Below are 18,561 nucleotides of genomic sequence, written 5' to 3'. Positions count from 1 at the left end.
GAACTGTGAAGAAAACACTACATGCTACTTTCTATCACTGCTACATAATCTGTATTTTTCCTTTTTATGCATCATTAAAACAGCCTTCTTCACCACATCATGCAGCATGTCATGCCAAGAGTTTCTATTAAAATTCTCAGAACTATTCCACTCTAAATGGAGTGTTAGGGGACTTTAGTTTTAGTAAAGCAGCTCAGGTTTAATGCAAAAGAATCTCAAAAACATTAAAAAAACGAACATGGACGGACACAGGACAAAAAGCAAGACACATGTGTAGAGATGCAAAAATACACACAGAATCTGTTAGTTAGTATTACCTTGTTAGCTTCCTTTTCTTTAGAGCAGTCTTGCTCCTACAGGCACAGAAATGAGTGGAACACTTCAATACACTGAAACCTTCTTTACTTTATTTATAATTTGGGTCCAAAAGTCTGAGGTTGCTATTCTTCTCTAATTTAATATGTTAACAATCTGACTAAAATGCAGAGTCACTTTTTATTAACGGCAGTGGGGACTCATGCTGCATGGACTCAGGAAGTTTGTGGAAAAGCCTCCAAGGTGTAGTGAAACCCACCTTAAGATCGATTTATGCTTCTGTGTCTGCCGTAGCCTGTGCAAATGGCCTATGCTGTTGTGAGCATTTATACTTGTGTGCTGGTGTGTATGAGTCACTCTACAATTACACACTGCCAAAACACTAGTCTGGCGATGGGGTTTCTATGCAGCTGTGTTGTCTTTGACTTACTGCAAATTATGGCAGCAAAAACTGAGCGGATTATGTTGAGTTGGAGCTACAGCTGTTAAAAAAATTCTGAGGAGAGAAGAGTCTGCATGGCCACTGAACCGATTGAGGCAGAAGGAATGTATTTTCTGTGAAGATTGAAGGTGGAAATATGATGCTACCAAGCGGACCAGCTACAGTGGTTGCAGTCAGCATCCCCACAAGGCTTAGTTACATTCCTGGGGAGGTGCGTGTCAGACTAGATCTACGGAGAAGCATAAATTGGTCTTTACAGTTATCTGAACACAAGCTTCATGGGAAGAGAACAGACTAAAAAACATCTGATGGTTTAGTAGAATGGCATTAATGGTCATGGTTAAATTTGAGTATTTACCTAGAAATCCTCAATAATACTTAATTTACTTGTCCTTTCTTAGTTTTAAAACTTCAGCTGTTCAGTTTCAGCTTTAAATAAGAACAGGGGTCTCAGACTTTTGGACCTCGGTCTTACATTAATTCCCCCTCTATGTTATTGCACCATATCAGGGTGTTCTACATAATTTATCCAGTAGGATCAAATGAGATCATCATGTGTACAAGCTAGAAACTACAAGCCTCAGGATGTTTCGTCAGATATGACAAGGCATTTTGTTCTGCACAGATATTTAGTAGTAAAGTCTGGCTTTTCTGGAAGCATGCACGTCTCTCTACAGTTCACACATGTTCACACTTAGTTCATACCCATATTCACATTCACATTATCGGCTATAGAGATCCATTACATCTAGGAAACAACACATGCAAAACATAGGACCAAAAACTGTAAATCCTAGATCTACTCTGTATCATTGCACACTGCTAGTATTACTATGAAATGGTTAGTCTTCTGGTGTTTAGCAAGCATGCAGCTTGTGTTAGCTGTAAGAAAACACTTAATATGCTATAATATAACCTTCTCATGCTACTTGTTGTGTCATTTTGTTAGCACCATGCTATTAGTGAATATGCTAGATTACTTCCAGTGTTCAGGAACAACCATAGACAGAGCATTTTGCTGAGAGGTACCAACAAAGATCCAAAACAGCTTTGAATCCTTGTTGTGAGCAGAGCATGAAAGCTCTAGATTAAAGGAATCAACATTTTTTCCCACTATTTAGCCTGGAAAATGGGCGTCTGAGCATTGTGCATCATTATTAGAGAAATGCTTCTCACTGTGCCAGTGCTACACTCTTAAAAACCGAAACAGTTCTTTAGAGCAATTCCATGAAAAACATTTTCCCCCAAATTCAAATGGATACTTCTTTTAAGAATCACTATTGTAAGTGCACACAACGTACAGGTTTTTATACCAAATCTACACGGCTGTGGGGGTGGGGGGTTGGGGGAGCTGTATACCATAGCGTTTTCCCACAACTGAATGTCCAGAGAACAATTTAGGAACTTAGGAGTGTGCTTTTTAGCAAGAAAATGAAATGTGTGAGGATGTGCTGCTGCTGTGTCTATGGTCGCCACCGGCACAGGCTGTGGGCCTCTCAAACATGCCTCCATGATGCAGCATCTTTTTTTCTGTCAGCGCTTTTACTTACCACGGATTAATATAAAAAGCCAAAAGATAGTCAGTCCAAAGGCAGGATGGCAGAAGAGTAAGGAAGGCAAAGAGGCTCCTTCGCCTGAAGGGGTTCAAATAAAGGAAAAAAAAAAGAAAAGAAATAAAAAAATAAAGAAAAAATAAATAAAGAAAAAAAAAATAAAGAAAATAAAAACACCAAGGGCGAAAAGTTGGGGACAAAACATGGTGCTCCATTAGTAATAGTGACAGACAGTGATGACTGAGACGTACTTAATTAGTGCTTCATACAGGGTTAATTAATGCCTCATGCAGTCCACAGTGTCATTAGCTTATAAACTGCACGTATGGGCGTGTGTGGTCAATGGCGCATTAACAGCAGATGCGGATTTTAACCCTCAAAAAAACCCCCCAAAAAACCCCAAAAACATTTATTCTACGCAGCTGCAGAGAGGACGATTAACTGCTATGAAATGTTCAAATTTTATATTTAACACGCACTTAGTGCTACTCTGGGCCACTCTGCTCTACCTTGATAAAGCTTAAACACAACAACACTAATGATCACTGTAGCAGCAGACAGATATAAGACATTTACATAAACACTGTACAGAATGCATTTTCTGATAATGGGAATGGGAAAAATGCTTTTTTGGACGAAAAAGTCGCCAAAGAGAAGGAGGTCTTTAACTTTCCGAATGAGAACAACAGCTCAATTTGACTTTGGTGAAAGCCACAATCTGCCTTAACTGACTGTCTTTAAGCTGTTATATTAATCACACGCATATGCAAACGCCCACAGTGTCCTTACGGGATCAGTGTGTGTGCTGTGTGTGTGTGTAACAAAAATTCAGCAGAGTTCTGGAAACCTCCTAAAAAAGAGATACAGTGAACTGTGACTAATGAAAGACCCTATTTACACTCTAATTCAACCAGCTATGCCCAAAAAGCCACATCACTTGGGGAGATTCCTTATTTTCTCTTCTGCGTGGGGAGTTATTCTGGTAAATCCCTGATCTGTCATATCCTAATTCCCTTAATCTGTAAGGGTTATTAGGCTGGGCGTTCCAGGCCGCTGTGGATATTCTACAACCGCGCCGTTTCGTGCGAAGATGCAAACAAAGCCACGTGCGTTTCAGTTTAAGGGCCAGATTAAAAATTCCAATCCCACTGCTTTCGGCCTCTCAATCTCTCTCTCTTTTTCTCTCTATCTGTGAATAGCTGATGTGTGTGACTAATATAGTCTCCTGTCTCTGTCATTTATGTTTTGACAATTTCAACTTTATTGAACTCTTATTTGTACTCCACAGGAATAAAGGGGACTCATACCAATTGTAGGGAAGTTTGCCATCCCGCTCAAAAGAGGCAAAGTTGACAAAGGTTTCTGCTCCACACTCCCTGCAATAAAACCAAACACATCAGTGCAGCCTTTTAGAAACTCATTTCAAACCAGTGTAAGATAGCAAAAGCAAAGTTCAAAATAATGAAGGTAATCGGTGTGACTGAAATATTAAAATTTATAAGAACAAGAGTTAAGTTGTAGATACATACATTAAGCAAGCACTTTATTAGGAACACTACTTTAATACTGAGCAGGGTTTCCTTCTGCTCTCAAAACGTCTTTGTGTTCCTGTAGGTTTTCAGGGGCACTTTCATGCTGCAAATCTCCCATTCTACCATATCCCAAATGTGTTCTATTGGATTCAAATCTGGTAATCTGAAAAGTTTACCAGACAACTTTTGCTTTGAGACATTGTTCATTATCATGCTGGAAGTAGTCATTAGAAGATGGGTAAATTGTGGCTATGAAGGGACACACATGGTCAGCACCAATATTTAAACAGGAAATTGATGATCAACTGGTTTTATGCTGTTGTAGCCCATCTGTCTCAAAGTTCAACATGTTCATCCCGAAAAGGATTACAAAGTCTAAGAATGGAAACTGGATTCAAGGTCCAGATTTGAAGACATCTGCTATAGAGACAGCTGTACTAAAATCCTACATATATAGAAATACTTAAACCAGCATATCTAATACCAACAATCATACCACACTTAGAATCACTGAGATTGTTTTCCATTTTATTGGTTGCTGTCATGTGGTAACTGCATAAATAATTGTACTCCATGAAAATGGAGTTAAAATTGTGAAATATGACAATTTTAGAATTAATTTCCACCACCCAGTTTAGTTTAGTTTAATTTAGTCAACAAAAGTTTGTTTTGCTTTTAAATCATTATAAAGAAATATTAGTGCAATAACAAGAAACAAAACAAATGATTTGAAAACAGTAGTCAATATCTTCTAAGTTTAGTTTGGTTTCAGATTCCTTGATGCTCACAGCCATCACATGTATAAACTGCTCCTGTTTACTAATGCCCCCAGCCTTTAACATAATATCTTATGCTGTGATATCCTTTGTTGTTTGAGCTAAATTAACAATGAATCATTTCATGTAAAATATCTATTATTTACTTTCAATGATACAGTCTGGGCAGCAGCCCCTGTTGTTATGCTTTTCAGGTGATCATTATGTTTAAAATAACAAGCATCTATAAAATGCATCCAAACTCAAATGTTTGCATAAAAATAAAGTCAACTATGTTTCACAATGCTAAAAAAGAAAACATATAGTGTCAAGAGGTAATACAAGGCAGCACTAAGGAAATTGCAAACTACGGTTGACGCAGCAAAGTCTATTACACACATTCTCCACTTTGGCAATGATAGCTCAGGCAAAAATTAAAACCAGGCATTTCAGATCTGAAGCCAGACATTTTTTCTTGAGCGACAAGCAGCAGCACTGCACTTCTTGAGACAATATAAATGTCAAAAAGGAACCAGGCACCATTTGAGAAGGAAGTTATCAACTTTCAACTGTTTATGCCATGACTACTGGTGAGAAAAACTAAAACATTTAGACAGAAGCAGCTTTTGCATAGAAGCCCCACTTTGACACCTTGACAGCTCAGATGTGGATCAAATCAAGGTACTTTAGATGTCAGACATTTTACAGTGATTTTCAAGTGGCCAGTGGTTATTGTAATTTTGGGACACAAAACATTTAAAGGCAAGAGGAGAGATTGTTAACCAGTGGCTCTAAAAGACAGTGAGAGAGCTGTGTTCAGCAACACCGAACATTAACAGAGCTATTCTAACATCTCTCTTTCTCTCTGCTCACATGAGAGTGCACAAACACCTGGACTTTCTGACCGCACTGCAGTGATCTCCTTAGGGTAGAACTGCATTTAAACACTTTTTTGTATTCTTTTTAAAGTTCAATAGTCATAAAGCTTCAAAAGCTGTGTTTTAAAGATTAAAACATTTTATATGTACTACGGTTGTTAAAGATGTGTATTTATAGTATAGTATTTTCTTATAATCTATGTACTCTTGGAACAAAAACAAGCTGCAAACCTATTGAATGTCCAAGTGATGGAAAAATGTGATATACCGTGAAACCGCCAAAATAAAAACTTTTTTTGCCCATACTGCCCAGCCATACATGACAAAAGCAAACCATGTATTCTGGAGCTGCCTCTGACACATCAACGACCAGCTGAATGTGCTTGCCGGAGAATATAAAGTGCCAGTTCTGTTACGTCAGATAACAGACGGCTGCACTGGCTAGTACTGCATTGAGGGAGGGTCATCCTACCCACCAGAGAGAACAAGGCCAACTATTTACACCTAATTATACAAAGAAAGTAAACTGAATGAATCATGCTGACTACACAGTCAGCCTGTGTTTTGTGAATAACTGTGTTGATTTAATTAAGATCTACAGTTGTCAAAACAGCCAAAAAAGATACTACTATATATAACTATATAGAACTAAAAAGAAAACCATAAATACAATAAATAAGCTGTGGCTAGTAAAAGACTAGACATTCTAATTTAACTCTAATTCCCCAGTCTTGCTTTTGCGTCATACTGGCAAATCTCGGTTCTTTTAATGTGTAAAGCTGAAGTCATAGTGATCTAACAATAACACAGTATTAGTAAAGCTCTCACCTGGTCATCTGCATATGCTTTTTGCGCAACACCAGCAGGAAGAGCACCAGCAGACTGATAAGAAGCACACTGAGCACAGCCAGTGCCGAGATAGCAGCTACACTGGGGTTCATCTCCCGGGCTGTTATGCAAAAACACAGACATCATTTAATACCAGCTCCAAAAGAGGATAGACAGAATACTAGGTCACTGTGGCAAATGGACAGTTTGTAAAACAGTACAGAACAGTGACTTGCAACATCTGAAAACACAAATTTAGGGAGACTGATTGACTAAGCTGTTACTATTTTAAAGGGGTGCTCTTTCTCATAATGTGACTTAAACCTGGAAGGAATACAGAAAGAGTGATTTTTTTAGGGGTTGTACAGAAAGTACTGGAGATAATAAAAATACTTTACAATGTAAACAGAATCTGCTAAAACCAAATTTAATCTACATTTTGTAGATACCTCAGCTGCATAGTTGCTACATCAAAGTTAGCCTTAAAGACATTTTACTTAAATAGCTAGGTTTTGGTGTCTTAAATGCACTACTTTTATCCTTTATATTTCTCCAACATGTGCAAAGAAGCCTAGCTCTCTTTGTTTTTGGGACTCCTGGAATTTTTTCTACAGCAGTTATGCACTCCCACAATTCGTGCAGGTAACTACTGTAGAAACACTGGCATTACTAACAAAAAAATGACCTCTAAGCCGTAAAACTGCTTGCTAACGCCTGCAAACATGCCTCATGTTTCACAAGTTGTGGGGAAAAAAACGTTTGTCACTTCTGTTACAGTGGCATGAAGTACAGTAGGTTAAAATAGAAATGACAGGAAGTGGGCCAGGCTTAATGTAGCACAACGGTAGCAAACACATGCATGAGGATATCTGGCCTGCAAAATAAACCTAAAATCCATGTTCTCAACTGTTCTCTTTTTAATCGAGTTCAGCTGCTTATTAAAAGAAATACACTGTCCCTAAACTGCTTTGACAGTGACCTATAGGCACAAACAGGCCAAGTGTCAAACAAGTGTCAGCAGAATCTCTACTTCAGCTGGGGGTGGGAAAGGCAAAAACTCTGAGGTACGAGCAATAAAAACCTCCATTTCTGTGAGGGTAGGGGATGGTGAAACCAGAGCAAATTCTGACTCAGTAAGAGAACTGCATTAACCCTGTAAATGCTTTTACTGCGATCACAGTTGGTCACAGTTTGTGTTCCACACTGTTTAAAATGTACTAAATGGCCATAATTTTTACATTGCTCCCGTGTTATTCAGAGATTTTAGCTAGCACAGTTAGAGTACTGTCATTTGTAGTACCATCTTCTATCAGTGAGATAAAGTTGTCAATTTTCTTGTACAGAAAATCCTTATGACACCCCCATGTTTAAAATACCTAAAATTAGAATCGGGTGCAACACATCAACTCCATGTAATAAGAACATTGTTAAAGCAGTTTTAAAAGAGCCTTAGTTAGAGTCTTAGTTAAACCTTTTGTAGTGAGTAGTTTATCAGTCAAAGAAAGTTGCCGTTTGTTCACATTTTTCACTTTTAATGTGTTAATAATATGTAACTCTTTAATAGGAAACTAGAACTTTATTCCTTTTTTTGTAAAGAAGTGGACACAGTGATCTTGTAAGTTACCCAGGGTGGAGATGGTAATGTAGGCTGGTTCGCTGGGTGTGCTATAGCTGAAACTGGTCACACTGCAGTTGTAGGAGGTGGAGGGCTGCAGGTTGCTCAGAGTCAAAACATGAGCAAGAGCTGTCTGGGGCTCGCCAGCCTGTGAAGGGACAAAGATTATTCAAATATATATACACACATCACAGGGCACGCTATCCCTGTGTAGGGCCTCTATGCTAGCCTGGTCTGTTGACATAAGGCAGGTTGGGGCCTTGGAATCATGTTCTGTTGGCTGCAAATTCTTATCCTAACATCAGGTGTGCAGGAATCGAGATTTATTGGACAAGGCTATGTTCTGCCAGTTTTCAACTGTTCATTTTGGTAAGCCTTGTGTCTGCTACAGCCTCAGCTTTCTGTTCTTAGCTGACAGAGCTGAAACCTGATGTGGTATTTTGTTGTTGTAACCCATTAGTCTAATGGTTCAACATGTTGTGAATTTTGAAAAGCGTTTTGCTCATCATAATTGTACAACATTATTCTGTCCAGTAGTCTTTGAGTCAGCTCAAATAGATGTTTTCTTCTTTATGCTTGTTTTTTTTTTCTTTGTAGCACCATTTTGAGTAAGCTGTGCATATAAATTCCAGGTCAGGAGTTATATAAATACTCAAACCAGCCCATCTGGCATCAACAATCACATCAAAATCACTAATACCATGTTGTCCGTTCAGACGGTTAATGTGAACATTACGTCAAGATGAAATTCACAAAACAAATTACACAAATTACAAAGTACAGCATCTACTAGTTCTTTTTTATGGGAGCAATCCCTTACTGTCAAAAAAATAAACAAACAAAAGAAAACACCAGAGTAAGACTTAAGTTTGCCAAAAAACACCTAGGGAAAGACCAAGAATATTATTTCGATACAGTAACAGGATCCTGCAGCAGGGCCTGGTAAGCTCTGCACCATAAAATCCACTGTGAATTCTTTATTGTATCAGAGGGTGCTTAAAGAAAATGTCCATCTGTCCAAAAAATAATGTTGAAGCAAAGGTGGGCCATGCAACATGATGATAACTAAGTAAAACCACAAAGTAATGGCTCAAAGGACCAAGGATTCTGGAATGACCAACTCAAAGCTCAGAAATGAATTCTATTGAGATGCTGTGGGGTGATTTTGTCTAAAAATAGAACTAAATATTTAATAGGGTGTCCCAAATATTTTACATGACTTTATATTCTCATTTGCACTCAATAAAAACAATTTATTAGGAAGCAGGAGTAGGAATCTCTAGGCACCTCATGATTCAATTCAATTACGATAAAGAGGGCTGCAATACGATGATAAAACTATTGAAAACTATTGATGCATCCTGATGCAGGTTTTTTTCTTTCTCACTGTGTGACTCTACGCGATACTTTTAAAGCAAAGTATTTATAATAATTAATAATGGATTTATTCCCAATACATATACATATACAAAACAAATGGAAGCTGGAAATCTTTGTAGTGCAGCTCACCATCCCTAGTAGCCCTGACACAGTGAACAACTTGAGCACTTGTTGAAAGGACAGGTTTAACATGTGTGCATAGAACTTCACGTTTCACTGTTCTTGTTTGGAGCACATGAAACTATAGCTGCAATACTGTGGTAATGGATGTCCATGCATCACGTTACAGTTGGGTCTTGTTGTAGAGTGTGGGGATCACTGTGTCAGTAAAATGTCTTTGAGACGAGACGCTGTCTCTCGGGCAAGAAGTACGCTACAAAAAAAAGCGAAAGCCCTGGTTGTCAATGACTGAATGTGGGCACAAATCCTTGACAATAAAAGTAGCAATAGAGTTTGTAATTTGCTTCACCCTTTCCTTTCATCAGGTTTCTGGTATGAGAGAAGCCCCGGTTATGGCTGGAGAAGATCCATGCTAATGACGCAGTGTGGGCATACAAAGAAAAAGAACAGCCGTCACGCCCGCGATCCCCTAGGCATTTGGTTTTCTGCTGCCGTGGTAACCGAGTGAATCATCCGCGTGAAGCTTGCTACTTTTTTAATGACTCTAATAAACTACAGACCCCTCTGACGGTCCCTGGAGGTGTCGTGACTGTTCTTTGGCCTTGGTGCACAATGTCTAAAAGGATGGAACAGCCTGGCGGTGTACATACTTCCCTCTGCGTTTATTACAAAACGTCTGACTAACCTGGTAGAGGCAGTAGCCTGTAGGTGGCCCTTAAGCTTTAGCCTGGCAGAGGGAGAAGTGCACACAAGACTAATGAGTTTGTACACTGAGGTGGGTGGACGGCATATGTAGTACACTCTAATTCTACGGCAGTTTACCGGTCCCTGTTGGTTCTTTATGTCCACAAGACCTTTTCTCAAAAATCTCTCTTTTTATAAAACTGTAATTTGGCCATTCTGTCTGATTTGCATCTTGCAGTGTAGCCTCTGTATTTCTGTTCATGGCATCTCTTACTGATAGTAGTGTTCACACCTTACACCTGCCTCCGCTGTTTCTGATTTGTCAGACAGACAATTGAAGAATTTTCTGAACGATAGTGAAGATTCTTCTGTCATCAGCAGTAGAGGTCTTCCTTGGCCTTACAGTCCCTTTGTGATTAATGAGCTCACCAGTGCTTTCTTCTTTATGATATTCCACAGAGTTGGAAATATCAAGGTCTTGCCCTTATGTTGAACAATGGCAAATACAGATTCAAGGTGTTTGGAGGCTTAGAAGCAAGTATTGCTATCTTTTGCCTGTGCTAATGAATGCAATGAAACACATCTGAGTAAACACCTGTGAAGCCAAATGTCCCAAACATGATAGCGTCCTGAAATGAGGGAGAGTGTGTAAAAAATAGTTTCAATAATTACGATAAATTTAAAACAATACTCTTAAATTAGAGTCTGGAATGTGTACTTTAATCACCTGTGACACATAAAATGTGTCTTTGTCCCAAGCATCATGGAGGGCACTGTACATATAAATTTTTAGTGCTATAGATCTTAATGTTGTTCATATCGACAGATATGGACAACATTAAATGGAGGAAAAGGATATCAAGGATATCACATTCACATTTGATTTACACACTAAACAGGGTTGACTCTACATTTCAGTCTTTTTCTGCTTGTATCTCTAGCCAGCTCTTGTGCATTTGTACATTTGTTTTTGCTGCTTACCCACGCACCAGCCAAATCCAATCATACAATTAGGTTTCTATAGTAACAAGCTTAATTAATGCAGCAGGGAACTGGAGTTGTTGTCTAATCAGAGCTAACTGTAACTGGAAACATCCCTTTACTGTAACTCCATACCTTGAGCTGTTTGTTGGGTCCAAGTTGCTTGCAGTTGACCTGGTAAAAGTCCACTACTCCCTCTTCAGTCCAGAGCAAGGTGACGGCAGAGTGTGTGGCATTGACTGCATACAGGGACTTGGGTGGTGCTGGCTCTGTTACAGTGAAAAAAATGTGTGCTGATTACGCTACATGCTAAGTAACTTCCTCACAACAAAGCAGAATTTTAAAAACTGAAGTACAGCAAAAAAGATACAGAGGGAAAATGGCTTCGGTGGTCACTTTTGCTGAGGGAGAACTGAAATCCTAAACCAATGATTTTCTTGCAAGTTTCACTTTCATCTGCTTGTACATGGCTTTAACAATCTGTTAAAGGTATTTATCAAAAACATTCACTTTAGAAAAAATGTGAAACTAAATAAATAAACAACACACTGTGATTTGATGTGTGTGATAGTACTATCATAACTATTACTAAACCTCTTCTTGAGGAAGGTTAGTACTTACCGTTCCCATCAAATACCTAGTTTTAAGTAAATGAGGTGAGCTGGTAGTGGATCTGAACAAATCCATACAATGGCTGGAGCGAATAGAGAACTGTGAAACATGTTCTTCTAACTTATACATCAACAGTTTAATAAAAACAGCACATTCTGCCTTCTGCCTTATTTCTAAATGTATTTACTATAATGTTATATTTAGTATTTGTACACATGTAAGTATTCTGTACACTTACTGATAAATAGAGACAAAGAGTATTTTTTTGCACAGTACTGTATATGGACACCATGCATAAAAGTGATAATATAAATTATTAGTTTATATATCATTATTAAAACTCACAATAAAAATAATAAGATGCTAGAAATATACTCATACAAGATTTACACACACACATATACACATCTATAAATATTCAGTTTTTCATGCTCTCACAGCTATACTCTGTGGCCACTCTGTCCTACAGAAACTGAAACATGGCCTTAGAGGAACCGATAGCTGGATCTCTAATATAAGCCTGGTCTGTGGTTTCAGTACACTCTGCATATCTCTCTAAGGCAGAAAAGCAGTTTTTTTACATGCTAATATTTTCATGTTGGTTGTGGCCTACCAATGCATCAAAGAATTATTTGTTGTGTTTGATACTGGGCTATTTTCAGCTCACTGATATTTCTGTTTAACTTTTTTCCTTCAGAAAAATCTGATCTTTCAGGTTCTGAGAGCAAAGTAAAGTGATGCGTAGAGTGTGAAGATGAAGAAGATTCTGACTGAACATCAAGAGAGAATTTTCTCTGCTCTACAGCTGTAACGTTAACTGAGTAACACCCTTGCTTTAAGAGGAAGACTGGTTGACACTAAGAGAGAGCTGTCGAGAAGGCGGAGGTCAACTACTGACCTAGTTTCATGATGTGCGGCATGGAGGTATTGCGACTTCGCTCAGTACATGCGGTGACTGTCAGGTTGTAGATGTCGCCAGGAGGGAGAGCTAGCGTGGCCTTCATCATGTTACGTGTCACCTGTGGAGGAGAGAAAAAGAACAGGGAAAATAACTAATAGCTCTAAAGTAAAAACATAGCTAAAGCTGGAACTATTACTCCCAGTCCACAGAAGCTCTCAAAGTCAGAGAGCAGTGGGAGGTATTCCAAAAAGTGCCAGTAAATGAAAATTACAGGCTAGTATTCAACTTGAAATTCAGAGCTGTTCCAATGGTTGCTGAAGGCAACTCTAATTTGCAATATTTTAGATTTAAACGTTTCCCAAGACAATAAACACAATTTCCACTCCACAAATAACCTAATAGCAGGCAGTTTTCTGTGTCCATCCATATCATCATACGAGTAGTAGCATCTTAAGACTTCATTGTCATTGCTCAGTACAAGTACAAGGTCAAAGAAATACAGTTAGCATCTACCAGAAGTGCAAATAGTACCACTGTGCAAAAAACAGAACAGATTGTAGTGGTGCGGATATTGGTGTCAATACTGAGAGAATGTGTGAGAGGCAGCTATGCACTCTAGCGGTTGTGATGAACCCCTGTGAGAACCCCTGGGTTAGGGCAGTTTATTTTGAAAGTATTTCGCAAACTCAAGTTACATTTATGTTTTGTCTTTTTCTTTTGTTTTATTTTTGTAATAAAGGTACACTCAGCGCATCATATTTGCAATTATGATTAGTGAGTCATGAAAGTAGCATGCTATCTGTAGCTATTTGTGAAGCATATGGCTATTTTGGCAGAATTGTTAATGTTATATTTTACATTTTCAGGATTGGGGCAGTGGGGTGGTTATGCCATTTTATATTTCTTTTAATGGGGCCCAAAATCTTTGGCAGTGTCCCTGGAATGGGGAGCCAAAAAAAACTATTTTTGCATAATGCTGCTTTTAACTAATGACTTTATCAAAAGGAAGTCAAGGAATGCAATTTAGATAGAAAGTTGTGTGAACGACTAACAAAAAAGTTATGCAAATATAGATAAACCAGTGACATTTAACAAAAGAGCAATGTCCAACTAATAAATGACAAATATTTTTGTATTCAATAATGACATTAAACATCTGCCACATGTGCAGCATTACAAACTAAGATAATAAATACAGCATTGATAGCTAAAATATTCTTTGTGGCTCAATAATATTTATAGCCATGTTTTATTATTTTCCAGTAGTTCCAATGACTCTACATTTCCAGGTTTTTCTGAATTTCCAGAAAATCCTGAAAATCCCTCATTTGAGATAGGGTTTTCCTGTTTTCTTTTTTTCCCTCGACACAATATATTACAGTTGCAATCAAAATTATTCACTCACTGTTTATTGCAAATTAGATTTTCTTCAAAAAGAACATAAAGCAGTGTTTTGTAAACGATCAGGAGACTGCTGGTTGAAAAAGATCAATGATGCCACTTAGTTCAAATACACAAGGACTAAACAAACGGGCTATACAAAAGTGCATCTACAATAATCCTTCCTTAGCTCCTTCTGAGTAAGAAACACAGGCATTGGCCAGCAAAGCTGGTGGGCGGCTAGCCATCTCTGACTATCTCTGTCTGGAAACATTTAGCAGTCTCTAATTAATCCTTTTGCACTGTGTTAGATAAATATGTGTGTTGAGTAATTGGATTCATTACAGGCTACTGCCAGAGAGCTGAGAGAGCGGAGGAAGGCACCAGCGCCGCCCTGCGCCTTTTTAATTAGGCCTCAAAAGTACATCAAGAAAGTAATTAACAGTACCTTCTCATCATTAGCTAACCGTCTGAAGATGCTCTATCAGAGCTCAGACCAGACAGATCAGATGTTGCTCTTAGACCACTGGACTTTTTATGGCTTAGCAGCACCATAGAATGGTGATGGTGAGAAAGATTACCAGCAACTGATGGTAATGGTGGCGGTAAATCAAGGCAGGATGCAGATTATGGAGGTCCAGTTACTAACCACACAAACCTTTAAAACCAGCCATTGTTTTTTTATTATTTTTTTCCCCTCAAATGTGTCCTAAACAAAATTCATATATACACTCCATGTCCAATGTCCATGTCCAAAATGCACACACATGCCCACTGTTTTTTTTGCTCAAATGTGTCCTAAACAAAATTTATATATACACTCCATGTCCAATGTCCATGTCCAAAATGCACACACACGCCCATTGTTTTTTTGCTCAAATGTGTCCTAAACAAAATTTATATATACACTCCATGTCCAATGTCAAAAATGCACACACACACACAGCTTGTCTAGTCCCTGTAGAGCAGTACTGTCAATAGAATAGGACACTCGGGAGCAGATACAGATGAACCCATTCGCACCATGTATATTGCCAGGTGTAGGCTAGAGGGCTATAAAGTCCTCCAGCATTGAGCTGTGGAGCAGTGAAACTACGTTCTCTGGAATCATGGTGCTCTGTCCAATACTTTTGGGAGGAGTTGTAGAGTTGAGGATGAGGTGGGGTGGTGAACATCCAACACCCTGCTCTTGTTGCTAAATGCAATACAATCTTCACAGCAGTAGAGAGTAAGATAAATACCTCTTTTAATAACTTTGATTTTGGAAGAAAAAAAAGAATGAGCAGGTGTCCCAATACTTTTGTCCATATAGCAAATGTAAACTATAGTCATCACTGTGTTTGTATGCAGGGAAACTAAGGGCTACCACACATGCAAGTGAAATTACCATAATGTAACTGATGTTAGCAGAGCACTTCTGCTGCCTAGGTATTACATAAACGATTATGCAACAAAGCAGAATAGATTAAATGCTGCTGTCCGAAGACTTACATCTACGGAGAAGCGTCTCTTAGAGCCCTTCTTGCCCTCAGCCACCACCTGCCAGTGGAGCATTCTGGAGTGAGAGAGGTCAGTGAAAAGGTCCCCGTAGGTCCAGCGCACGTACAAGACCCCATGGGAATAATCCACTGAAGAGATGTGGGGGGCCTCAGGAGCTGAGAAAAAATGTATAATACATTCATTTTTTTGCTGTTGCATGTTGCTATGAGTCTTACAATACAATATGTCCTATAAAGAACAAGCCATCATCATCTAACCCAAATGTTACAGTTATGTCATTGGCCCCTTAGTAAAATAGTACTTAAGTATGATTTGAGTGACAATTTCTGACTCTGACGTCTGCATGTACTTAGCATGATCAAATAATATGCGGAAATAAATGGTTTTCTTAATCTATAGGACAGTATGACAGTACTACAACCTGCCAGAATTCATAATGCATTTACTGACCATATAACCATGAAGAAACACAGCGTTTATGCCATATGCATTAGATATGCAAAGGTATTTTTTCTTGTTTCTCTGACCAGGTTTTGATATTAATACCCTAAACTGTAGGCCTAGCTGTAATGCTGCTTCATCTCTGTAGCATATCTGTTTAGGTCCTGCATAAAAGATGGAGCCCAGGTGTAATGTGCAGATGCTGAAGGACTGATGGTGTTGAGTGTCGTTTAACCTACCAGTAATAAAGCTCACAGTGGAGCCATCGCAGCAGCTGAGGGGTGGGTCACCCCAGGTCACCATGGTCACCCGGAAGTTGTAGTACCATGCAGGCAACAGGTCCGTCACTCTCTGTTAGTAGAGAAAGAAAGTGGGAAAAGGTTAAAAGTTACTTTTATTAAGACTTTATGACTTTTACAATATATTATAGTTTGCACTTTCTTGGGAGTGCTTTCATCCGTGCATAAAGTTGCTTTTAAGCTTGCAGTCATGGCTGAAGAACATTATCATAAGGGATATTTCTTTCCAACAAAAGCTCCATTATTACTCTTACGTTAATACCCTTTACTAAAGCAATTCCTTGTGTCTCTCTCTGTCTCCCTGTAGCACTGCCACTTCACTCAGCCGTTCAGGATCAGGTGGGATGACTGGCCTTTGCACTCATTGATCTGTTTCTGTATCACATTACACCGTCTGATTTAATTAACTTGTAAGCTGCGTCCTCAACCCTGACCTTGTTTAAACTGCTGTATTGTGTTCCTACTTCACTGCTTCAGCAGCCTTTAATTCTCACTTTAGGCCAATAAACACCCCCGTTGTTCCACCACCAAAACTGTGCAAGAGTAATTTAGATCATGCAGCAAGTGATTAAGCATGAATATAATAATTATGTAAAGAAAAAAAAAATGCTCGCTGGGATATCATTTATGTATTAGCATGACCAATTACCTCAGAAGATGAGGTTAAAGCTCAACAATTCTTCATTTCTTATTTGAGTTCGTCAGTATTTAGATTGTCATATCATATCATATCATATCATAGTCCAATATACACTACTGAATAAATCTAGCGCTTCACTTGACTGGTTACATTTTCATTCATTTGCCAAAAGCTGTTATGACACAGGTCAGAAACATAAGGAACAACTACTGAAACACAACTGCTTCAAGCTGCGCAAAACTGATTTAATGCGCCACTGGATTCTGACTGCTGCTGTAAGGGGCGCTATAACAGGCATTAACTACACTCTTATTTAACATATTCATTGTTACTGTGGCTACTGTCACCCATATCTCCATTTATGCATCGTCTTATCTGCTTCTTCCTGGTAACTATCCGGAGCCTATTTGGAATCACTGGGCGGAAGGCAGGAATACCCTCTGGACAGGGCACCAGTATTCACTCCCCTATTCACTGAAACACTCAGACCAAGGGGTAACTGGCCATAGCCCATTCACCTACAATGTGTCTTTTTGGAGGCAGAAGGATACCTGACCGGAGCGAGGACCGAACCCACAACCCCAGGCCCCTGGAGCTCCGCGACACACACACACAATTTGTGACGCCATTATACGGCCCACAAGATTTATTAGTTCAGCTAGATAATTTAAGCCTGAGTCTAGCCTATTCAAAAAGAGTACCGCTAATGGGGCATTTGTATTGGGCAGTCCTCACCTATTGGGCTATAAGTAATAAGTAATTATACTTTAAGTAATTTAATTATTACCACAGAGGCGATGACGGAGGCAGTCGCTGTGATCTCGTAGTAAGTGGTCCACTGGGACGTTTGCGTAGCAGAGTTGAAGAAGAAGGTCTGCAGCACGTATTTACGGAAGGCAACATGGTAGGGCCTCTGCCAACTTAATATGACCGCAGTGGGACTCAGCGAATATACCACCAAGTCTCGCACTCCCGTTGGCTCTGCCAAAGAAACAGGGGTCAGAATTAGGCAAGCATGATCAGGTAAACAATAGCCAGTTATGGAACCAGCGTATTTGAGTGTAAGTAATAAAGTAAAAGGATATGAGGTGTACTGTTCACCAAAAGAGCAAGATAGCTACTACTAAATGTTCCTACAGTTGAAGGCAAATGTTTGGAAGCCTCTGGTCAGACCAGAAGTCTTTTTTGATTTTTAAAGTATAAATAAAAACACATTCTCTACAGAGAACACGTCTGCACATTTTATTGTTTACTTGTTAAATGTAACATTGTAGGGCTGGGGAGGACTTGTTGATGCAATTTTCATCATCATTATGGAAATATGGCACACTACACCGCAAACTAACACACTAAAATATTTGACAAAAAAACAGTCAATGTAGCAAGCAAAGAATAAAAGTGTGTGGTTTGGGATGCAGCCATGACATTTTCCAAAGGCATCTAAATTGTGGGAGTATTTTGGACAGAGACCCAACAATATGGTGCAATAACTTGCAATGTGTAAATGTCTTCTAGTGAATTGCATAGCATAACAGCACCGTAAATGCTTCATCGCCCTGTATTAAGAGTAATTTCTGTTCGCTACCGTAATTTTGCTCAAGCGCTTTACATGTTTACTTTAATGGCTATGTACAAGTGAGTGAATAGTTTATGTTAACATCACAGCCTGCTGCTACAGCCTGTAAATCTGTTAATTATTTTCCTG

General features: G+C 38.9%; 1 protein-coding gene across 2 annotated transcripts in view; it reads right to left on the bottom strand.

The window, feature by feature from the left end:
• The window catches only part of ptpro (protein tyrosine phosphatase receptor type O), a 68,760-nt gene that overhangs the window by 10,693 nt on the left and 39,506 nt on the right, over positions 1-18,561 (bottom strand). Inside the window, exons 9-18 of one of the 2 annotated variants that reach the window (XM_072672662.1) lie at positions 17,644-17,837; positions 16,157-16,268; positions 15,468-15,631; positions 12,594-12,714; positions 11,219-11,352; positions 7,928-8,066; positions 6,304-6,424; positions 3,618-3,686; positions 2,308-2,391; positions 318-353 (exon numbers count right to left, since the gene is read on the bottom strand). In XM_072672662.1, coding sequence (XP_072528763.1) covers positions 318-353; positions 2,308-2,391; positions 3,618-3,686; positions 6,304-6,424; positions 7,928-8,066; positions 11,219-11,352; positions 12,594-12,714; positions 15,468-15,631; positions 16,157-16,268; positions 17,644-17,837 — 1,174 coding nt within the window. The remainder of the gene's footprint in view (positions 1-317; positions 354-2,307; positions 2,392-3,617; positions 3,687-6,303; positions 6,425-7,927; positions 8,067-11,218; positions 11,353-12,593; positions 12,715-15,467; positions 15,632-16,156; positions 16,269-17,643; positions 17,838-18,561) is intronic. The other variant, XM_072672663.1, reaches the window with a different exon arrangement.

Source organism: Salminus brasiliensis, chromosome 2 (genome assembly GCF_030463535.1).
Source record: "Salminus brasiliensis chromosome 2, fSalBra1.hap2, whole genome shotgun sequence".
Lineage (NCBI taxonomy): Eukaryota > Metazoa > Chordata > Actinopteri > Characiformes > Bryconidae > Salminus > Salminus brasiliensis.
This window is presented reverse-complemented; position numbering and strand designations above follow the sequence as displayed.